Source organism: Pipra filicauda, unplaced genomic scaffold, assembly GCF_003945595.2.
Source record: "Pipra filicauda isolate LSUMZ 115617 unplaced genomic scaffold, ASM394559v2 scaffold321_size1097455_pilon, whole genome shotgun sequence".
Taxonomy (NCBI): Eukaryota; Metazoa; Chordata; class Aves; order Passeriformes; family Pipridae; genus Pipra; species Pipra filicauda.
In genome coordinates, this window is record NW_024104445.1 from 932822 (window position 1) to 956760 (window position 23939).

General features: G+C 50.1%; 2 protein-coding genes across 2 annotated transcripts; both read left to right on the plus strand.

Moving 5' to 3' along the window:
- Window positions 1-573: 573 nt before the first annotated feature.
- Window positions 574-5010, plus strand: ATP6V1G1 (ATPase H+ transporting V1 subunit G1). The gene is made up of 3 exons (XM_027727422.2): window positions 574-711; window positions 2542-2642; window positions 4314-5010. The coding sequence occupies exons 1-3, from the start codon at window positions 630-632 to the stop codon at window positions 4485-4487; spliced, it is 357 nt and encodes a 118-aa protein (XP_027583223.1). The 5' UTR covers window positions 574-629; the 3' UTR covers window positions 4488-5010.
- A 7829-nt stretch (window positions 5011-12839) lies between these two features.
- On the plus strand, window positions 12840-23631 carry TMEM268 (transmembrane protein 268). Its single transcript, XM_027727419.2, has 9 exons — window positions 12840-13101; window positions 13249-13549; window positions 15454-15563; window positions 16095-16202; window positions 17449-17598; window positions 18912-19022; window positions 20563-20643; window positions 22445-22633; window positions 23404-23631. Exons 2-9 carry the CDS (start codon window positions 13450-13452, stop codon window positions 23581-23583), a joined length of 1029 nt encoding a protein of 342 aa, XP_027583220.1. The 5' UTR covers window positions 12840-13101; window positions 13249-13449; the 3' UTR covers window positions 23584-23631.
- Window positions 23632-23939: the final 308 nt, after the last annotated feature.

A 23939-nucleotide genomic window follows, 5' to 3' on the forward strand; every position in this document is an offset into this window, starting at 1 on the left:
GCTCAGCCTGGACAGGAGGAGGCTCAGGGGAGACCTTCTCACTCTCTGCAACTCCCTGCCAGGAGGGGGGAGCCGGGGGGGGGTCGGGCTCTGCTGCCAGGAACCAGCAGCAGGACAAGAGGGCAGAGCCTTGAGCTGCCCCAGGGCAGGTTTAGGTTGGCCATTGGGCAGAAGTTGTTTGCAGAGAGAGGGATCAGCCCTTGGAATGGGCTGCCCAGGGAGGGGGTGGAGTCCCCGTCCCTGGAGGGGTTTGAGCAGAGCCTGGATGTGGCATCAGTGCCATGGTCTGGGTGACAAGGTGGGGTTGGGTCACAGGTTGGACTCGATGATCTCAGAGGTCTTTTCCAACACGTTTGATTCCGTGATTCTGTCATACAATTAAATTAAAAATCTTTCTGGAGGCGGAGCTTGGGGCGGGGGGCGTGGCCTGATGGGGGCGTGGCCTCCGCAGTGGAAACGTTACAGAGGGGGCGTGTCCCACGCGATGGGGGCGTGGTCAGGACGTGTCCTTATCTAACATGGTGCGTCCGTGGGCGTGTCCCTGCCGGTGTGGGCGTGCCCGGGCCCGTGTGGGCGTGTCCCCGTGGCACCGCCCGCGGCCCCGGCGCTCGGTGGGTGCGGGAGCCGCCATGGCGAGCCAGTCGCAGGGCATCCAGCAGCTGCTGCAGGCCGAGAAACGCGCCGCCGAGAAGGTGGCCGAGGCCCGCAAACGTGAGTACGGCACGGCGCGGCTCCTCCAGGCCTCGCCGCGGGCGCTGAGGCGGCGGGGGAACCCGGGGTAGCCAGGCCAGGCCTGTGCCGGCGCGGCCGCCTCAGGCCTCGCGGCCCGGCCGCGGGTGCGCGGTGTCGGCTCGGTGTGGGCTCGGTGACCGCTGTGGGACCCCCGTGCCAGGTCTCGGAGCAGCCCTGTGACTCCTGGCCCCGTCACCGTCAGGCCCCGGCCTGGGCACGGCGGCGGCGTCACTCGGGGGTGCCTGCGCTTATCTCTGTCCTTCCCACCTTTAACTTCTGTTTTCTTGGTGGAAACCGTGTTTCCCATCCGTGGTTAGGCGTCTCAGAGAGCTGAGAGGTATTCCTTGGCGATCCAAGTTAGATTTTATTGTTAAATAAGATAAATTCTGGTTACAAAGAGCCCCAGCTTTGCAAATATTTCCGGCTTCAAACATACCTGTATCTATCTATATCCGTCTATAGCTATATCTATATGTCTATATCTATCTATATCTATGTCTATATATCTATCTACAGCTGTCTATCTGTATCTGTCTATATCCATATTTATCTATATCTGTCTATATCTATATTCATCTATCTTACTTCTTGTTCAACCCCCTGACAGTGTTGCAAGAAGCAGACTTGTGTAGTTCACTCCAGTGATGATAAATCTTGGAGGGGAAAACGAGCTGGGAAGTCCAAGAGGGGAAGTTGAGGCACTGCCCAGTTTTGCTCTGGGTTTCACAGTTGGTCTGGGGCAAAGCTAAGACTAAATGTTCTTTCTGCTGGGATCTTTCGGGGTCTCCCAGAGAGGCTGCAGGCTCAGGTGGGTTGGGGCAGTGCCAGGCATGGGTACAGACTGGGAGAAGAACTCGTTGGGAGTGTCCCTGTGGAGGAGGATTGGGGGGTTCTCATGGATGAAAAGCTGGATATGCACTGGCAGCCAGAAACCAACTCTGTCCAGGGCTGATCCCCCAGTGTGGGCAGCAGGGCAGGGGGGATTCTGCCCCTCTGCCCCCTCGGGTGAGACCCCCCTGCAGAGCTGCTCCAGCCCTGGGGAACAGCCCAGCAAGGACATGGAGCTGCTGGAGAGAGTCCAGAGGAGGCACCAGGATGATCAGAGGGATGGAGCAGCTCTGCTCTGAAGATAGGCTGGGAGAGCTGGGGGTGTTCAGCTGGAGAAAAGAAGGCTCTGGTGTGACTTTAGAGCCCCTTCCAGTGCCTAGAGGGGGCTGGTACAAAGGAGGGAGAGAGGCTTTTTTATATGGGCAGAGAGTGACAGGGCAAGGGGCACTGGTTCTAAACTGCCAGAGGGCAGGGTTAGATGGGATACTGGGAAGGAATTCTTCCCTGTGGGGGTGGTGAGGCCCTGGCACAGGTTGCCCAGAGAAGCTGTGGCTGCCCCTGGATCCCTGGAAGTGTCCCAGGCCAGGTTGGACGGGGCTTGGATCAACCTGTTCTGGTGGAAGGTGTCCCTGCCCATGGCAGGGGGTAGAATGAGATGAGCTTTAAGGTCCCTTCCAACCCAAACCATTCTGGGATTCATTGTATGAGCAAGGGCAGAGCTGAACATTGCCCAGTGCATCCAGTGCCCCAGAGAAGGTCTCCATTGCTCAGAGGGGGAAGCTCCTGGCCGTGGTTTGGTGGGGTGACCCTTGTACCCCCGAGATCACTGAGGGGGGCTTGGCTGGTGCCTCCTACACAGGGGGCTGCTGCAGTAGCAAACTCTGTGGTGATAGTTGTGCACTGGGGAGCTGCAGAGCCGTGGGCAACAAGCTCTGAGTGCTTTCTCTTCTGTCTTTCCCTTGTTTTATTCTCTGGGAGCAGGGAAGAACCGGAGGCTGAAGCAGGCCAAGGAGGAGGCCCAGGCAGAGATCGAGCAGTACCGCCTGCAGCGGGAGAAGGAGTTCAAGGCCAAGGAGGCAGCGGTTGGTTTTCTACCTCATTCACTTCCCTGCAGCCCCTCAGCCTCGTCTTTGGGGTTCCCTGCCCTGAAACAGCCCTGGGGGTGGAGTGTGGTGCAGGAGCAGCACTTCCCTGAGTGCTTTCCTGTGATGCATGGCCACGTGGCACGGAAAGAACAGGGGGAGTGACTCAGAACAGGGTGTTCTGCATCTCAGCAGCAGAACTATTGACAGGCAGGGAATTAAATTAATGCACTCATGGATTGGCTGGTGCCCTGATGGGTGGCAGCCCCCCAAACCTCCTGTGTGTAGCAGTGGCCCATTCCTCCCGTGACAGGCTGGTTTTTATGGTGCTGGTGTGGTAGGAGCCACTTGCCTCATAGCTGCTGCTCTTGCTGAAGCAGCTGTAAGGCTTGTGTTCTGCTTAGCAGTGTTTCCTTCTGTATCCCATGGCTCTATCCTTCCCTTCTGAGCAAGAAATATTCCCAAAAGGCACAGAACTGAGGCCCTCCACCAGCTGAGGCTGCAGTGCCTGGGTGCCCCTGACAGTTCCAGAATCTTCAGAAAAATGCCCTGGCATCCTCCCCTCTGTCCATCCTCTGGATAGCACATTTCCACCTCCTCTGCTGCTGCATAATCACCTCAGTGGGTCAGGAATAATTTAAACCATTGCTTGTTAGCTTGGCTCACTGGGCATGTGATCCCGGGCAATTCCCACAGACTTCACTGCCTCTCAGCTGGTTTGGTTTTACTCATCCTTTTCCACAGGGAAGAATTTGAGTCCCAGGGTGTCAGTCTCTTCTTCTGGGCCATTTTCTCCTTTCTTAATGGGAATTTTCTCTCTCTGTCCTTGCTGATGGGGCGAGAAGGACACTGTAAGCTGGGAGAGACTCCCTGCTGTGTATATCATGTGGCCCAACTCCTGTTAGGACCACAGAATATCCTGATTTGGAGCCACAGGGATTATCAACTCCTGACCCTGCACAGACACCCCAACGATCCTACCCTGTCCCTCAGAGCATTGTCCAGACCCTCCTGGAGCTCTGGCAGCCTTGGTGCTGTGCCCACTGCCCTGGGGAGCCTGGTCAGTGCCAACCACCCTCTGGGGGAAGAACCTTTGCCTGAGATCCAACCTGAGCCTGCCCTGGCACAGCTCCAGCCATTCCCTGGGTGCTGTCACTGCTCACACATTTTTATAAAGATTTTCCAAGGGTAGAAGGAATGGGATGATGTGAATTGTGCTTAAAGTAACTTAATGGTGTTACTTTTCTTGCCCTCTCTAGTGCCCAGGAGTTCCAGGTTCCAATTATCTGTCCAGCAGGGCCTTTATTTTGGGCACTCTTTAAATGCTCATGCTCTTAACTGCTAGTGAATAAATGCTCCCCTGAGTTGCAACAAGATGATCTTTAGGGTCTCTTCCAACCCAAACCATTCAGTGATTCTATAAAAGAGAATAAAAGGCAGGGGCTGAGGCTGAAATACAAACTTGGACAAGTTTAGGGCGAAATCTGAGCAAAAAATGCAACAGTTCTTTTGGTGTTTTAACATAAACATGCACATTAATTTTCCCTCACCAAAGATTAATGGCTGAGATGCTCTGAGACAGTCCAGAAAAACCAAATACAGAGTTTGGTGTGGTGATTTCTCGGTCACACTGCTCACACAGGAGCTTCCTCTTTCCTTTGCTGCCTGCAGGCACTTGGATCTCATGGCAGCTGCACCACTGAAGTTGAGAAGGAGACCCAGGAGAAGATGAGTGTGATCCAGCAGAACTTCCAGAAGAACCGTGAGGTGGTTCTGTCCCAGCTGCTGTCCCTGGTGTGTGACATCAAACCCGAGATCCACGTGAACTATCGCATCAATGGGTAGTGGGGGAAGAAGGAAAACTGTGCTGGGAGTCGTGTCTGAGCTTCAGGTGGAATGTACAGCCCTTGGCCATCCCTTACCTGTCCTTATCCATGTGTTAAATTATTGCAGTGAGCTGTTGGAGTTCTCTTAGTTTCTGTTTTGACCCGGGTTCAGAGCTTATTCAAACATGAAATGGCCACATCTCACATCTGGGCTAAGTTATTGAACAAATATAATCCAGTTGGCACATCAGTGCTGCCTGAAGGAGAAAGGAGAGGGAGATTCTGGCCAGATTGAAATGGGGAGCCCGTGTCAGTAATTGTTAAACGTGTGTAACTGTATTTTCATTGACCAAACTGCATTTTTCAGCGTGTTGTTAAACCTTTGCACAGGGTTGAAACCCTGGGGAAAGAGCTCTCTGGCTGTACAGTGCTGGCTGATCATTTTGAGGTGCTTGTGTTGAATATCCTCTGTATATTCTGCTGTTGCTTGAGGTACAAGTCTGGCACTGTGACACCTGCAAGTAAAAACACTTCACTCCAAAGCCTCCTGTCAGTCTGGTCGTTCCTGCTAACGTGTCCTGGGAATGCTGACTTGTCCTGGGAATGCTGGCAGGTCTCAGTGAGCACCATGGGAGTCTGGACTCCTCAGAGTGGCCATCAAGTATTGCTGAATAAAGAGTAAGAGAGGCAGCAACTCTCTGAAGGTCACAGCAGGTAAGTTCAAACCCATTACAGAGCTCCTCCTCTTGGCTCCAGTCTGATGCTTTACCTGCCAGATCATTCTGAAAACCTTCAGGAACAAATGTTCTTGTGAGCATTAGGGGGAAATAAAGTGTTGCCAGTTGACTGGAATAGTTTGATAGCCAGGTGCTGAGCAGTAATTATCCTTCCTTTGGTCCAGTACTGGTCACTGAGTGTTTGTACCAAGGTCATCCTGAATCCTGCAGCATCCTGTACCTGGGAGCAGTGGGAAAGAAGTGTTTTGGGGTTGTCCTGCATCACTTTCTAGCTCTTTAATCAAAAATACACACAAATATATCAAGGGGTTTCATGTTTTATTGGTTTCTTCCTCTCCCTGTCCCACCAGCAGAATGTTAACTGCAGCTTTGCTTTTTCTGTTGAGTTTGATTTCAGGCTTTTTGCAGAAAAGGGCCCTCAGTCAGTGTGTCCCTGATCAGATGCACAATTTGTGCAGTCAGGATTTACACAAGGAACCTCATTGATGGTGTTCTGTTCCTCAGACAGGACATCCTGTATTTCCACAGCCTGTATTTCCACATCCTGTATTTCCACAGCCCCTCAGCACTGCAAAGCCTCTTGGACCTCTGGAGTTGGGTTGTGACTGGGAGGGGGAAAAAAAGCAGGATGGATGTGAATTCTGCAGTCACACTGAAGGAGCAGAGTGCTGTAGTGTCTCCTGGAATATTTTATAGTGCTGCACTGTACTCCTGAAAGGTTCTCTTCAGGAATTCAAGCCATTAAACAAGTTGTAAAACTGAAACAAAAGCTTCCTGCAAAGTCAAACGTGCCAGGCTGGGGAAAAAAAAAACCAAACAGGTGGGTACGAGGAGAATGGGATCAAAGCAGTTTGAATCAGTGTGGTGGGATGACTGGAGAGGTGCTATGGCCTCATAAAAGGTTACAACCATGTTAATTCTGGTGTGTCCTTTGGAGATGAAACATTTCTGCCTTTCTGCCTGTGGAGAGCAGGTGCTCAGGCTGCAGCAGGACACTGCTCATGAAAGCCCTCCTGGCCTGGGGCTGTAATTAGTGATTTCATCCCCTTTGTTACCAGTGACAGACTCCTGCTCTGGCCAGGAAGGCTGCAGTGTGTGCCCCACTTTTCCTTTTGGTTCTTAAGTTTCCCTTTGTTAATGAGGACTTTATCCTTCCTCTCTAGAGCAGTGAGAGGCAGGAGAAAAAGGGGAAAATAACCCTCCCTGATCGTTTCTTCTTGGCAAATGTGCTGTGAAGTCACTCCCTTCAGAACATGCAGAAGTGCTGCAAGAATAACAATTTTCTGTAATATTTCCCTGAAACTTAACTGTTGAGAATAACTTTGTACTGAAGGAAGGGTTTCCAATTACTGCTCTCCAGGAAGGCTGGCTTTGTTTGCAGCATAGAGATTTTATTTCAAGTTGACATTCTTTTATCTTGCTCTGGGAAAGGTGTCTGAGTGCCTAAGCCAGGCTGTGCCAGGAAAATACTCTGCAGGGAACATTCTTCTGACAGAGATATGGAGTGGGAAATGTGGCTTCTTGCCTCTGAAATCTGATTTTCTAGATGTTCTGCTGTGAGTCTGATGAGTAGGAGTGAGGCCCAAACCCAGCTGCCGGTACAAATCTGTCACCAAATTTCCCCTGCTGCTCCTCTGCACAGAGAAGCTGTGGCTGCCCCATCCCTGGAGGTGTTCAAGGGATGGATAGAGCTTGGAGCATCCTGGGCTAGTGGAAGGTGTCCCTGCCTGTAGCAGGGGTGGAATGAGATGAGATTTGAGGTCCCTCCCAGCCCAAACCAGTCTGTGGTTCTGTGATAATCCCTGATGTCTCTTTGTACCACAAGCATCTCCTGTACCACAGAAAGAGCCAGAAGCTGCTTTGGGCACACCCAGCACTGCCTGATACCTTTGATTTGAGGTCCCATCTCTGGAAATACCACCTGTGTGCCAGGAATATCAGAGTCCTGGTGCTGGAGGGAGGTAAGGAACGATCAGCCCTCGTGTCTTGTTGCTGCAGTGTCAGTGAGGGGCTGCTGCTCTCGATTCCTCCCAGTTAGAACTGCTCACAAATAAACACCTTCCTGGGATCAGACCAGGAGTCACACAGTTCAGTTTGCCTCTGGTCACATCCCTGCTCATCAACAACGGGTTGGAGTTGATTTTTGCAGAGATTCTTTTCAGGCATTATCTGTACTGTGCCATTGAGAAGGTGTGTCACCTGTACAAGCTCCAGATGGACACATGACACGAACACCAGGACATGAGTGTCATCTGGATGGCTTAACATGCAGTCTGAGGTACAATTAGGACACGTATTTGTGCTGCTTGAAGCCAGAGTTCAATTTTGAAGGCAAGACTGTTTTGACAGAGCTCGCTCCCCACTCGGCTCCCACTGCCCAGTGAAGGTCACTGTCTCCTCCTCACTGTGCCCGGTCAAGCAAGGAGTTGAAGAGCTCAGCACCCCTCTGGGAGGGGGACAGAGGGGAAATCCCCCCAGGCAGGTTGAGCCCCTCTGCCCTGTGTAATGGTGCTGGATATTTGGTCAGTTCAGAGCCAGGGTGGGGTTGATCCCCTGTGCCTTTGTTGCAGTTCAATCCAAAACCGTGAGAGAAAGGGCTCGTAATGAACAGGAGGGATGAGGGGAGGGGTGGGCAGTGAGGGCAGGGGGGGCCCTGGCTGATCCCTCTGGGGGCTGTGGGCACAGGGCCAGGCAGTGCCCTGCTGGGACAGTCATTCAGCCCGTGTGACATGGCAGGGGAGCTGGCTCTGCCTGCCTTTGGGTCATGGGGCTTCCTGGGGCGTAAAAATCATCATTTTATAATGTTTAGAGGAGCATTTTGTGTGCTATTTACCTTTTTTTTTTTTTTTTTTTTAATTTTTGGTTAGTTTTAGAGAAGTTTTCACCTCTAGAGATCTTCCCTGATCTTTTCCCTTCCTCCCTTCCCAGGGGTGCGGCCCCACTTCGAGTCCTGCATCCAAAACTCCTGGAGGCAGTTTTTGGTGTCCTCTGTAGGTCATTTCCTTCTCTCTGCCTGCATTAAACTTGCTCAATTTTCCTCTTTCCCTCTATTTTCCTCCTCTGGAATCTCCCATTTATCAGACATCACTAGTTCTTGCATTAATAACGAGAGAGGCAAGCTTAGAACCCGCTAATCCCAGCTGAGGTTTTGACTTCAAGGTATTGAAAGCACTGTCAAGAACCCTCAAAATCAACGTTTTGGTGAAAAAGTTCCCCCAGCTAATCCAAGCAAGGGGCAGAGTGTAATCTTTCTTTGAGGTTGAAAGGAGAAAGCGCTAATTTCATGCAGAAAAGATTGTATCTGGGACTGGCATAGGAATAGAAAATAAATTGGTATTAAATTACATTCGTCTGCCTCAAAATAATCTAATAAAGCATCTTCTGGATCAATAGCTGAATCATTATCCAAGGCACACAGTGAGCTTTCCCTCTTCTAATTTGAGATGCAAGAAAGAGGTTTTTGCATTACCATACTAAAAAGAAGAATACTTTAAGTCTTCATAGGAAAGAGGCAGAAATAGGGGAAAAAAAGATGAGAACCACACTTTGTGCCTTAAGCAAGTGTCATTTCTCATTTGAAACTTGTAATTTAGGGATATTGTGCAATAAATTTTTACATTTAATGACTGTCAATCTGTCAGCTTTGCTGAGCTGTTTGAGAAAAAAAAAAAAACAACACAACCAGCAACTTAGAGCCTGGGAAAGGACTTTGTGTGCAGGAAGGGCGAGACAAGGCTTTCAATAACTTTGTTTTCCTAATTAGGGCTCACTAGGAAAAAATAAATAGGGAAAAGATGGCACAGTTCTCCACTGAAAATGCGGTTTCATCAAAAGAAAATGAGATGTGCCAGTGCTGGCTGCAGTGAGCACAGTCCAAATGAGGCTGAGGGAGAGAGAAACTGTGACTGTGTGCAGAGCGTGGCCAATAAAGCAGGAATCCCAGTCAGGGCTGTGTTATCAGCCTTCCAAACACTGCAAAAAGAGTTCACTTTATCAAAACGTCTAGCAAATATGGAGGAGATATGGTCTTAGGGCAGGGAAAACCAGACTAAAGTGTGTATGTCTTGTATTTGAAGCAGTAGGACTTGCAGTAGGTAGCAAAGAGCAACCTCAGAAATGATGTTAAGGACATGATGGGGGGGGAGTTTATCCCTGAGGGCAGGAGGGGTCAGAAAAGTCTGGAAAAGCACTTCAAACAGCAGGTTTGGTGTTTTTTTTCCTGGAATCAGGTTCCCTGTAATATATTCATTAATGCAGCATGTGGAACAGGGAGTACAAGGTATGTCCCAGGCACCAAGCTGGGAAGAGATACAAACAGTACAGAGGAACTGAATCCCAATTCCAAATGATCTTGAGAAGTGGGAGAAATGATCTGAGACCAACAGCATGAGGCTCCCTGCAGAGGAGTGTAACACCAACCTGGGGAGGGGGAAATCAAATACACCAGCCCCAAGCAATCCATAACCTGCTACAGCACTGCAGGAATTGGGAAAATGGGGGGAAACTCCCCCAGAGCCAGCAAATAACTTGGTAAAGTCAGGTTGGAGCAACCTGGGCTAGTGGAAGGTGTCCCTGCCCGTGGCTGGGGGTTGGAATAAGATGGGCTTTCAGGTCCCTTCCCCCCCAAAGCAGTGTGGGATTGGAGCCTCAGCGAGTCTGGTGATCCCAGACTTCCAGAGGAGCAGGACTTTTCTGCTTGTGCTGACGTGCCAAGACCCCACAGGGTTTGTGGGCACCTCGCAGGTAATTATTGATGTTGCTTTCAACTTTATTGCCCCCACAGGGTTTGCCCTGGGGCATTTTCCCGTGGAGAGCTGACGGTGCTCTTTGGAAGCACTTGGGTGATCATTCCCTGCTGGAATCTTCCTGTGGGTGAGGAGAGGAGGAAACAAAGCCAAAGCTTTTGATGAGGAGCGTTTGCAAAAGAGCCCAGAGCTTTTCGTGGGTGGGGATTGGAGCTGGTGCCAGCAGCAGGGTTTATCTGATTTTTCTCAATACCTGGATGGTGTTGCTGTGCCAGTTCCCAGTTCCCAGTGTCCCAAGATCCCATGTAAGCAGCTTTGGAGTCACTCCTGTGGCCTGTGCAGCCACGTGGTGAGATGAACACATCACTCAGCAATGCCTGGGGCAGGCAGGGCTGCAGAAACCCATCCCTCCAAGAGAAGGGTGGCCTTTGCTCCAGGAAGTGTCCACAGGCACTGCAATAAGCTTTTTTATTTTTTCAACCATTCATTAAAACTAACAGTCCTCAAGACGCTGGATTCGCTCTGTTCCAACCCTCCATGGATCCTCCAGCTTTTGGTGAGCTCTGAAACCACAATTCCCATGCCAAGGAGCCTCCTTTTCGTGGTTTTTCTCAGCATTGTCTCTTTGCATGGAAGAAAAAACTTCTCCCGCACGTGAAGCTGCTCTGGAGGGTCCATCTGACCACGTGCCTGAGCCTTCTGCTTTTCTCCTGGAGCTGCTGGAGAGGAAACTTGCTCCCTATCAGCCCAGCCTCCTGGTATGAGGAGGGCCACAATTCCTGCCCTGCGTGTTATCCCTGTTCCTCTGGGCTTTGACGTGACCTTTTGCCAAATGTGAGTGACCTGTTGTCAGCCTTGAGATCTTCATTTGCCTCTTGTGGTGTCTCCAGCCCTGTCAGGGGTGCTTGGCTTTAATATTCCCACAGCAGCTAATCTGATGCAACTGTGGGATTTGTGCTTTGTTAGTTCTGCCTGGCTGATCAAGGAGGAGGAGGAGGAGGAGAGTCTTCTGTGACACTGCACAGGCTTCAGGGTCCAGCTCCAGCTCTGGCCCCCCACCCTGCCAAAGGTGAGGACAATTCCTGGAGGGGGGAGGGTGTTTCTGCTCCCATGGCTGTGCCTTCAGCGTGGAAACACTTTTGAGGAACCACAGAGGGTTAAACCCACATTTCTGAAAGCAGCCCAGGGGAATAGTCACATGCACAAGGGAGATTTTGCAAGTTGGTGCTTGCAGCTCGGGGTGAGGAGAGGGAGGCAGGGGCACAGGCTGAGCTGTGCCTGGTTAGTCCGTGAGCCAGGGAGACACAGGCAGGAGAGGGAACTTTCCCAGCACAGCTCAGGGCTGCAGGACCAGAGACTTCCTGCTTGGTGGTGGCACCTGGGCAGTGCAGAGCGGGACAATGGCACAGAAAGGCCAGGCAGGAGGAGGAGGAGGGGACTGAGCTGCCTTCCCAGGACCAGGAGCGAGCTGGACCAGGTAAGGCTCTGCTGGCAGCTCAGGAAATGAAGCAGGACTGGCTGAATGTTTCTCTGCTGTTTAGTGAGGGCTTGGAGGTGCCTGAAAAAGAGGGTCCACAGCCTGAAGGAGGCAAAGTCACCATAGAGACGTTGGCATTGCATAAAAAATAGGAAGAGATGTTGAGAGACAGAGCCTGGGAGTGCAGGAGATGAGAGGCTGCTCCTCCAGCTGGCACGGGAGGCACCAGAGGAAGATTGGGGGGGACAGGGGGGCCCCACCTCCAAAATGGGCAGTTCTGCAGTAAAAGGCAGCAGAGCCACATGAGATCTGTGCTGCACAAAGAGGCAAAAGCAAAGCTGCTTTGGGCACGGAGCTTGTCCTGGCTGGGGAAGGCTATTCCTGCAGCTCCCTGATGGGCTGGGAATGGCTGAGCTGCCCTGACCTGCTGCACCTTCACTGTCACCTCCTGGGGACTGTCCTCCAGAGACCCCAAATTCTCTAAGACATCTAAGCCACAGAGCCTTGATTCACCTCTAACTTACTGTGCCAGCAGCAGCAACAGGTTGTTTGATTTTAAGTAGGTTTTTCTTTAGTTTCTAATTAGATTTTCCTTTAGTTTCCTCTGTTCTTTCACTCTTTGCTGCTGTTTTCTCTGGGCTTTTCTGTCTTGATTTTTGTTTTCCCCTCTTGTTTGATTCTAACCTGAAAGGATTGATGGCAAAAGGGGGGAAGGAGGGAGAAAATTCACCGTCTCAATCCACCTTTTGGTGCTGGTTGATGTGCTCTGTAACAACGTGGCTTCGTGGGAGGGCTGTGCTCAGAATTTCGGGGAATTGCTCCTCACCTGAAGAGCAGGTGCTGTGCCCACCCTGTGCACACACACACTGCACACCTCCTGTGCAACATTTATCGTGGTTTGTCCCCTTTAAGGGTGAGTTTCCAGCCCTCTGAGGGGTTTTTCCTGCCAGCAGAACCTCTCCTGTTGTTTCTCTTGCCTCCTTTCTTGCCAGGGACTATCCCGGCTGTGTGCAAGGGGGGGAACTGCAGCAACAACCCCCAGTCAGAAAGAAAACAACCCTCTTTGGAAGGAGGGTGGGTGAAATCCATGAGGGACCCTCACACCAGGGGACAGCAACAGGCTCCTGCTCCACGCAGAGGTTAAAAAGAGGGTGATGTTTTTGGAGAGCTGGTGCGGATGTAGCCCAGCCACGTGAGGGGGGAGATAATTGAAAAGTAAACTCTTCGGAGTCTTCCAAGCTTTAATAGCCACCCACAAGTCTTGGCAGTGGGTTAGAGACTTGAATCAGCAGGCAAACCCGTGGGCACAGTGCCTGCTGTGAGAACTCCCCCTGGCACTGAGGGGAGAGGAAAGCAGAGACCCTCAAAGGCTTTGCTGCTCCGGGTGAGAGCTCCTGCTTGGCTCTGCCTTCAGCAGAGGCATTTTTCTGCCCGATCTGCGCTGCTCCCGCCGTGAGGAGGGGATTTATCCCCCGCACGGTGAGCGGGGCGCGGCGCTTCCAAGGAGAGGCTTTTCCACCGGCTCTGGCAGAGCAAAGAGCCCGCTGGCTTCACAAGGACAAATCCTGCCTGGTCTTGACCAATTGCTTGCAAAATACGAATGCTTAAGGATGTCAGGATAATTTAAGGAATATTTAAGGACAACCTTTCCAGCTATTAACGAAGAAACAAAAGGTAATTGCAGCAGAAGGCGAGTCTGTGCTTACTGTGCTCGGGGCTGCCCAACACCTGCCAAGTGCAGGGTCCAAGGAGCAAAGTCACTGCTGTTATCCCTTATTTGCTGTCTCTGCAAGATTTAGGATTTTCTTTTTCTCTTTTCAGGGCTAAAAAAAAAATGCCTCCTGGCTCGTGGAAAGCAGGATCTCGAGGGAGGCAGCAGTGGGAGTGTGAGTGAGGGTTTCACAGTCTGCTCCCCAGCCGGCTGCCAGGGGAGCTGAGCTGGTGCTTCTCAGCAGGGAGAGAGATAAATGCTGAATTTCTCACACCACAACAGAGAATCCCTCAGGGAAAGGCACCTCCAGCATGGCCCAGAAAAGCCAAACTGGCGGGACTGGGAAAAATGGGTCCTCCCTCCTCTACTGTAAGAGTGATTTAAAGGAAGAATCCCTGCAGTGGGTGACAGGTGAGTGGTTTGCTGATAAGGAGAGAGGCAGATCTGAGCACGGGGCCCTTAAAATAACCACAGACAAACTTTTTCAAAGATGCTCTTTAACAGCATCTCATTTGCCAAAGTGACTGAACAGTGTGGATGTTTCAGCATTTTGGGAAGGGGATGGAGACACTGACTTATTAGGAATACCTGATATATAGGAATGAATTGACATCAACCTATTGAAAATCAGGACCCTGGAAGTCTTTTTCTCCTGGCCTTCCAAGACAAATTTGGGAAACTTGACTTATAGTGTGGGCAGCAGGGGAGGGGGGGATTCTACCCCTCTGCCCCCTCAGGTGAGACCCCCCTGCAGAGCTGCTCCAGCCCTGGGGAACAGCACAGAGAGGACATGGAGCTGCTGGAGAGAGTCCAGAGGAGGCACCAGGATGATCAGAGGGCTGGAGCAGCTCTGCTGGGAGGAAAGGCTGGGAGAGCTGGGATTGTTCAGCCTGGAGAAGGGAAGCTTTGGGGTGACCTGATTGTGACCTTCCTGAACCTGAAGGGAGCCCATGGATGGAGAGAGACTGTTTACAAGGGCCTGGAGAGACAGGACAAGGGGAAGTGGCTTCACACTGTGAAGAGAGTATGTTTAGATTAGATTTTAGGAAGAAATCCTTCCCTGTGAGGGTGGGGAGGCCCTGGCACAGGTTGCCCAGAGAAGCTGTGGCTGCCCCATCCCTGGAAGTGTCCAAGACTAAAGCCCTGGAGAACAGGGGAGCTGGGCCCGAGACTGAGGCCATTTGCTTTATTTTTGCTTTATAATCACCATCTCCACTGCTGTGTGCCAGGAGGAGATGAAGCTCAGCAAACAAACAGCACCTTGTGATCCTGGAGGTTCCAGGCGCTCCTGCTCTCCCCTTTTTGGCTCAGTGCAGTCACACCCTGTTGGAATTGCCTCGTTTCATGTGGCGTCCCCTGCTCCTGAGCAGTGAGGTGATGATGAGGAGGGAGGATGGAAATGAGGGAGAAGGGAAAGGTGAACATCTGGTGTTCCATCAGCACAATAGTCTGGGAGAGCACAAAGTGTCAGCAGGAGCAGCCCGGGGGACACCCGGCTGACCCTGGAGCTGCAAAGGGGAAGGAAAGCTGAGGGGAACGTTTCAGTGAAACAGGATCTGAGCTGAACAAGCCACTTCCTCAGACCTGAACTCTTCCTCCTGCCGTAGCACAGCTTGTGTAAGCTCTAGGTGGGTGCCAGATGGGATGCCTGGAGATCACAGCTCTCCTGTGCTGCTCCAAGGCTGCTCCTCAAATCTAGGACAGGCTGTCCCCACATTTTTTAGGCTCCTGGCTGTGACTGGGATCTCTAGCTTACACTTCTGAGGTGACACTGGGAAGCTGAGGGCCTCGAGCTGATCCCAGGAGCGCTGCTGGAGTGGGGAACTGGGCACTGGAGGACGTGGGGGGTTGGTTCCAGGGTGGCCCTGCCACATCCCAGGCAATGTGGTTGCTGGAAAGCACTTTAATTTGATTGCTCCAGCTGTTGTGGGGTGGGTGGGGTGGGCAGGCCGAGGGGGGATCTCTAAGAGGTAGATCAGCCTTACCAACCCCCAGCAGCCTGAGGCCATTGTCCTTTCAGTCAGGGATTGGTGAGGCAAGACATTATCTGCCTGAAGATCAGAGCATCATGTTGTCTCTTGTTATCTCTGCTCACTCCTGGAACGTGTTTGGGGTTTCCTCCCTTTTTGTGGGTTGTCTCCTTACATCAGGCTGCTTCCAGAGCTCCTTAGAAATGTCCAAGGGGGATTCTGGATCCTTCTCCAACACATCAGGGTGGCCTCAGTTCCTCAGCCTTCCCTTGGCCGTGTGTTTCTTGGCTGCTGGGAGAAAACCCCCCTGCAGTGGGTGCTCATGGCTCCTTTGGGCTCTTGCAGAACCCCTCAAAGACCAGGTGCTCCTGGTGCTCAGCATGGACAACACCTGCTCCACCTCCTCCTTTGACATGGAGCTTTGTGCAGAGAAGCTGAAGGCCCTGGGGGTCCAGGTGAGCTGCCCTGGGGACGCTGTGGGAGTTTAATACCAGCTGGGTTGGCATTCACAGCCACATCACAGAGGGCTTTGGGGTTTTTTTGTCTTGAGAGGTGCTTGTTTCAGTTCAGCTTCAGCTGCAAGTCAGCTGGGGTGATCTTGGATTAAACCTCCACGAGGAAACTCTTTGGGCAGGGGTTGGAGTGAATTTTGCTTGCAAGTCACTCTGATGGGTCAGGGAATCCCTGGGACAATCTGTCTTGTCTTGTCCTTCCTCATAAAAAGGTGTTTTTCCTCCTGTGCCTTTCCCTGCCCTTTCCAGGCAGATATTCCAGGCAGATTTTCCTCACTGCAAATGGGGCAAGGACACAAGTTTTTGGTCTGTGAGAGCTGTGTGGGTGGGATTGGAGATGCTCTCTGTGGGAGGGGACACAGACCCGGGTTGCAGTGCCAGGCTGGCCCCCCGATGTTTGCCCAGGCTGGCTCTGGTGGGACTGGGAGCCCAAACCGGAGGGTGGCTCTAGTTCTGTGTTTGCTCCCTGAGCAGGTGCCATTGGATCAGTGGAAAGACTTGATCCAGGATGGTGTCCTGAAGCCTGAAGTGAGGAGGTACATGTTCTACAACTCGCGGGCATTCCAGATTGCCATCGCCGTGGTGAGGACAGGGGGGATCTCCAGGCACTGCCCGAGGGGCACCAACACCTACCCCTGGTTTCCTTGTGCCCAGGGAGGGGTTGGGCAGGGAGGAAATACTGGTTTTCACCATCCTAGTGGGTTCCTTTGGCACCAACCCCCTCCAAACACTGAGCCCCAATTCCTACACTATTAGTGAAAGGAGAAGAAGACAGGTATAATGGCTGTACAAAAAAACCCAGGAACTAAAACAAGGAGCTGGATTTGATCACACCCTCAGCCCCCTGCAGACAAAGTACCGGCCTTGCAGCAGATGGTGGGGTCTGTGGAGGAGCCTCTCTCACCTGAAGAAGACGAGCAACTCTAGGCAGTCCCCTCAGCAACCAGAGTTAACTGGTCCGTCGGTCTAAAACAGCAGCGGGACCAGAATATCTCCAGATTTTTAAAATCAAGTTAAAAAGCAGATCTCCCAGCTCACAGAATTTCTGTGGATGGAGGGCAAGGCACCTCCTCCAACCTCTTGCTGGTACAGTCCCACCAAAGCAGGTTGTCTGTGGCTGAGGTAGCTGAGATACCTACAGCAGGCCTGGTGTTTAACTTTTTCTCCTTTCACTAATGGTGTAGGGATGGGGGCTCAGTGTTTTGAGGGGTTTGGTCCCTGTTTAGTGCAAATAAATTATGTTATTACAAGCTGATGCTGTGACATGCTATGTACACATCATACTTGGTTCCAGGCAATCTCCTGCCCAAATACTTGCTGTCTGAAGTAAAGAAATTCAGTTTTTCCCATCTTTATGGAAAGATCAAGTTTGTCAGCCCTTAACATGGTCCTTGATGCCATTTCAGTGTCCACTGTTTGAGCTTTATTGTAATTGAGTGGTCCCTGCACCACCTTGACACAGGACCTTTCTAAATACAGGACTATTAGAATTATTACTAATATGCCTCAGTGAGTGCATTTCTTCTCTAAATGGAAGAACTCAGTTGAAATCCTTCCTGGGTATGAATCATCATTAATAATTCACTCTTTCTGTCTTTGGTGACTGGTGATTTTTTACAATAAACTAGAGCTCACTCAGTCCTTCCAGTTCTTATTTATTATTGGAAAGCACTTCTGTCCTTTCTCACCCTCTGAAAAATCTCATGTGACTTTATTTATGACGAGAGGGAAGGGAGAGGGACTGCTGGTTTTCTTCTTTGTGTGACTTTTCTCACTTTCACGGGTTTGTGACTATCCCCAGTCTCTATTTAATTATTTTTTTCCCTAGATTTTCTACATGTCTCTCTGGACAAACCTTTACTCCACGGTCCAGCTGTCTTCCTTTGGACGCTCCTGGGTGTCCAGTGTGCTGGTGACCCTGGCTGCTGTGGCAGTCACTGTACTGGTCATACTGGTCATTGATCGGCGCCAGAGGAAGGTGAGAGGAGGGAATTGTGTGTGGGAATGTGGGGCAAGAGGAGCAGGACTCCTGAGGGGAGTTTCTTCCCTCGATGCACACTAAGAATATGAATTATCCCGGGAGGAGGGAATATTTTTACAGCGTTCAGGGATCAGGTTGAGGCAAGGGGTGTTGTACAGCCGAGGGAGGGGTTGTGATGGCTGAAATGTTGGAGCTGCTCAGGTTGGCTCAAAGCTCCTGCTGTGGCTGGAGGTCACGGAATGGTTTGGGTGGGAAGGGACCTTAAAGATCCGTCTCCTTCCAGGGACACCTTCCACTAGCCCAGGTTGCTCCAAGATCCCTCCAGCCTGGCCTTGGACACTTGCAGGGATCCAGGGGCAGCCACAGCTTCTCTGGGCAACCTGTGCCAGGGCCTCCCCACCCACAAAGCCAAGGATTTCCTTCCCAATATCCCACCTGACCCTGCCCTCCCTGTGTGATGCCATTCCCCCTTGTCCTGTCACTCCATACCTTTGTGGAATTCCCTCTCCAGCTCTCTTGGAGCCCCTGCAGGTACTGAGAGGCTGCCACAAGGTCACCCTGGAGACAAAGCCCTTGCAAAGCACAGTTCCTGCTCCCACAGCTGGTGGGAAGGCACAAGGGCTCACCAGCAGCTGTGGACAGTCCTGGCAGCCTCTGCTGCCTCTGGAATTAAGGGAATTGTTTATTCCTGCTCTGGGGTCGAGGTCCCACAGCAGCTGCCTTGTAACAGAACAAAGAGGCAGCTCCCAACACACAGAAGTTGCAATAAAATGATAAAGCCAAGGTAGACTGGGCAGCAGAAGGAAGCAGGGAGGTGATGGTGTGAGAGAAAGCACCCACAGCCTCCACTGCTTGGTGGAGGAGTCACAGGAGTGTGGAAGTTTCTATGGAGTTGCTTGAAGAATAATAGTGCAAAGGCTTCATTCAAAGTCCAGAGCGGGCTTTTTAAACGGATTTTGGAGCAAATGATTCCTCCAAGAGGAAAGCTGGCAAATGTAGGGGTGCACAGAGGTTCAGGAAAGGAGTCCTTCCCTCAGGGGCTGCTGGGGGATGGAAGGGAGAACATGACACTGGAAGTGAATTCAGCTTCAGAGATTTTGTCTATGACAGAAATAAACCTTAGTGGGATTTCTGCTGGTGGTGAAGAGGCCAATCCTGATGGCTGGTGACACCCTGCCCTGCCCACACTCTGCTCATGTCACTGTTTTCCTGGCAGAAACCCAGGATTTGGGATTATCCAGCTGCAGTTTGTAGCTTGACCCAACTTTTCTTTTGAAGAGATGTTATTTTTTTCTTTCATTCTCTCACAGATAAACGTGAACACAGATGTGAGGCTGGCAGCTGTCAATGAAATCTTTATCAAGCACAGTTTAATTCTGGGGATTACAGATGTCCTGGAGGGGCCACACAACATCCTACAAGTATCCTTTGTGTAGGGAATTGTTCATATCCCTCCTGGGATGATGTGGAGGTATTTAGTGATGTTATGATTCAGAAGGTGGGATTTCTAGGATGTTCTTTTTATTGCATGGCCTGAGGAATGGGGTATTTTTATTTCTCCTGTAAGTGGTGATTGAGTTATGCCCAAAGTCAGTTGGAAATAATGAGTGTAAAGGATTGAAATGAGATTCCTTAGGGCAGACAATTATTCCTGGAAGTGTGTTATACTTAAGGGACAGTGATGATTCTCACTGTAAGCAGAGTGACAGCAATGTGCTTATGGCAAAAAAACCAAAAAAACACCCCAAAAGAACCAGCACAGAGAAAACCAGAGTGTCCCCCCAAAAATCCAACATGGAGAAAACCAGACTCCCCATCCCTGGCTTCAGAGATACCTTTTCTGGACTAGCCAAAGATTTAGGGGAATCAAGAGAGTTTTAAGATCCCATTAAGGTGTAAAAGGAAGGTGAGGGAGAGATGTTTAAAGAGGTGAGAAATACAAATGTTGAGGGAAGCCAGGGTGGAGCACAGTGGCAGGGAAGGGAGCAGAGAATTCTGCAGGAGGGCTGGCAGGGCCAAAGTCCTGCAGGATGAGGACAATTACAAACCTGAATTACAATAATTGCAAACCTGAATTACACATTTGTTCACGCCAGGATAGTTCTACACCTCAGTAAGTGAGGACTAATCCAAGGAGCCTTCACCTTTTTGTGTCCCAGAACTGCCTGAGAGCAGCAAATAATTTACAATTTCTCTGCCTGCTCAATGTCAGATCTATTTTAACCCTCTGGCTTTTCTGCTGTTCCTGGATCCCCTTGATGGTGGCAGGTTGAGGAGATGTCCAAGGGCAGACCTTTGGCTGCCTCAGAGCTGGCAGGACTTGCATCCCCATCACGTTGCTCTTGGAAGACTCTTCCCAGCAGTGTCTCTGTCCTGCAGACCAGCACCAAGTAGGGTAAATTTTGCAACAAATAAAGGGGAAATATTATCAATAGTTGGATGTAAACACAAACATAAATGGGATATAAATAATATAAATATAATGTGAATAATATAAATATAAAATACATTTAGGATATAGAAATAGAAAGAGAAACAAAGCCAAGAAAGCAGGAAGGGGGTTAGGGTTTAGGGGAGCTAAGTCACTGTGCCCCACCAGTTTATTTGGATATAAGGCCACTGAGATGAGTGATGGGCAGTGACCCTGGGTTATCCCTGTTGTGCCCCCACCCCAGGCTGCAGGAGGGGAGGGAGGAGGACTGCATTGGGATAATGTCCCTTTCTCTGCCACCCCTCTTCTTGTCCCAATAATTTGAAGTTTTGTCTTAGAGCAGACATGGCTTAAAACCAGCCCTGAAAGGCACTAGACCCTCGTGGCTTAAAACGAGCCCTGTGATGTGTTTTTTGGGTCCTGGCTGTATCCTGAGCATCCCACAGGCTCCGCTCCCTGTGAGATCCCCCCTCCCATCCCCACGGAGCTGGGAATATGGAACCATTCCCTCCTTAACCTGCCCCTTCCAGCTGTGGTTTGTGCACTTCAGCCCCGAGCGCTGCCTGCGGGCCCTGTCCTCCCACCTCACCCACCTGCAGAGCACTGCACAGGTAAGGGGGTGGGCACAGCCTGGCACAGCCTGGGCACACCTGCAGGTCCAGCCCTGGGCCCCAGCGTTGCTGGGATGGGGGTGGAGAAGTGTTTTGATCCGGTTATTGAAATTATTAGAAATGTCTCTGTCTGAATTAAGGTACAAACGAGACCAGCTGCCAAAGGCAGGAGTGTGGATTTTATTTAACAGCAAATGTTATAATTTAACAGTACCAATTGATTTAATATTATTTAACTAATGATTAAATTAATTTAACCATCAATTATTGAATTAATTTTTAATATTAATTTAATTAATATTAATTAAATTAATTAATGAATGAATTAAAATAATTAATTAAATTAATTAATGAATGAATTAATTTTTAATATTAATTTAATGTTAAACATTGCTTAAATGAATATTAAAATTAATAATTAATATTTACCATTAATTATATATTGATTATTAAATTTAATATTAATGTTAATATTTAACATCGATTAAATATTTAATTAATATTATTTAAGTAATATTATTTAATTAATGATTAAATAATAACCAATAATAATAAGCTACTAAGAATAATCAATTAAATAAATAAATAAAACAATTAATTATTATTAATTATTATAATAAATAATTTATTAAGAAAATAATTAAATTTTTAAATAAAATATTTTATTATAAAATATTAGTAAGGAAAGTAATAAAATTCATAAATAATAGCCAATTGGTATTAATTAAATAATAAATTAATAGTTATATTAATAGTTATATTAATTAATTAATATATTAATAATTAATAGTACCAATTGATAATTAAAACAGTAACAATAATTTAAAGAGTAAATGTGTAATTTACTGTTATTTAACAGTAAATATGAGGCAGGGAAAGAGAGAATGAAACAGGAAAAGGAGGAGGGGGGAAGAAAGAGAGTGACAGAGAGATGAAAATAGAAAATTTATCCTCATTCTGTGATGATTTTGACAATATTTAAGAGATTAACAACATTTCAGCCCAACACAGCAAGGACAACTGAGTGTTTGAGTGCCCTCCTGAGCTTCTCCTGCTGGGAACTGGGCACACTGGGGGGTGGATCAGCTGCACCTGCTGGTGCCCAGTTCAGCAGGAACTTGTTTTGATTTGTTTGTTTGCTATGTGGGTGTCTGGGTAATTAACTGCACAACTTTAATGAAGGAAAGTCATCAGGAACCAAAGAAAGGCCAATTTTGGAAGCACGTGTCCCAGCCTGGAAGAGCTGACACCTTGAGCTGTCCTCCTGGAATAAATGGGATGGCCTGAGGGAGAAGGAAATGCTGTACTGGGTTAATTGGATAAAAATGTTGTCCTCTTGGCCTCCAAGGGAATGTTTGTCTCTCTGTGGGTGTATAAATATCCCCTGAACTGCCCTTGGTGGCTGTGGGATGAGAGGTGAGGGGGAACAACCCTCCCAAAACCTCCAGGTTGCTCATCCCCCTGCTGAACCAACAGCTGCAGCCTGGGGGGATGGACAGTGACCCCCCCAAATCCACACACAGGGGATTTTATAGACTTACATTTAAAAACTCAGATATTAAAGAGTCAGATCTTTAAAAACTCAGATTTTAAAGACAAGATTCCCCCTGTCAGGCCGTGACCATCGTGCTGGGAACAGTCACTGCCACAAGAGCTCCTGGTTGTGGGATGGACACCCACCTCCAAGTGCTTGGGATGGTCAATCCCAGGAGTGAAAAACATGCAGGAAGAAATTCTTTAAGCCCTTTAAAGGCTGTTCTCAGCCACTGCCTTTGGAGAACCCGAAATCTTTCTCTTCCAGGCAGGATTGAGGCACAGGCTGGACAAGCTCTGTGTGGTCATGGAGGCAGCAGTTCAGCCCGACCTGGGGACAGAGGATGAGGAGGCTCCACGTGAAGAGTCCCCTCTTTTATCCACTGGGGAGAACCTGAATAAAAAGCCTGTGACATGCAATGAGCTGCTCTGCCTCGTCCCTGAGGGCCCACCAGAGGTAAGGAGAAATATCCCTCCCTGACAGCCTGAGGCACCAAATCAGCTCCCCAGGCAGCTCAGCTCCAAAACTCATCCCAGCACCCACCAGCCATGGGAGACTCCTCCTTTTTCACCACCAGAAGCACCTGGAATTCCACACACACCTTCTCCAGCCCTGCTGCTGCTGAGCAGTTCAGTCAGCCAATGCTTAATCCTTGAGGAATTCATGGCTTGGGCTTTTCCTTGCTGGTGGCCAAGGGGTCCCAGTTTGGAAGACAAACTCTACCCAGGGACTGTGCAGGGACCTGGTGCCCCTGTCCAGGCTGGGGATGAGTTATGGATGTGCCCAGCCTCTGTTCCCTCCACAGAAAGTGCCTTCAAAGACTTGTGCCACGCTGAGCAACAAATGTGTCCTCATTCCTGCTCAGCAAGGAGCTTCAAAAGGGATGATTTTGATTTATTTTCCAGTTTTCCTCTCGCTGTTACTAAGTGAATTCTGTGCAGGTGCCATCCCTGCAGATTGAGGCTCTCTGGCTGTCTAGAGGCCAAAAAAAAAAAAAAAAAGCCAGAGGAGACAGTGACAGAGTGGGCAGGTCCCCAGGCCACCCATGGGTCATTTTCTGTCCCTCCCCTGTGGGGACAGTGCTGACCAGAAGGGGATCTGGGACAGTTATATGTGCCATTGGCTGCTCTCAGAGCAGGACAGTCCTTGAAGGAGGGAACAAATGGTGTTTAATACCACTCTCTCTGCCCAGATGCTCTGCCCTGACACCTCTTTGCTCGTTCCAGGCCATGGCCCAGCAGCTCCTGGTGATCTTCAGCGGGTTCTACGTCCGGCTCCTGGTCACGGGGCAGCTCCCTGGGGCCGTGGCAGGGGGGCACCTGGAGCACAGCACCGTGCCCTGTCTGTGCCAGTTCATCCAGACCACCGTGCTCGACTCACACCAGGGCTGGTTCAGGGGCAGGTGACCCCCAGAGGGGGCTGGAAAACACCAAAATAAAAGCTGTCCCTCCACACCTGTGGGGCTGTGATCCCTCATCCTGGATTTACCCAGATGGACATGTGGAAGTAGGACTCCAATAAAACATGCAAGACACTCACAGAAAAGCCTTGGAGACCTGCCTGCCCCTGGCTCAGGGGGAAGGAGCTGCCCCAGGGGTCAGAACAACCCAGGACAGGCTGGAGCTCCTGTGGGACATTTCTCACTGCTCTTACCTGGGGGGCTCAGAGAGTCACGGGGAACACCCACAGGTGCCAGTCCCGTGCCTTTGGAATGAAGCACGTGGGAGTTTCCAGCACAAGGAAGACAGGGAAATGCTGCCTG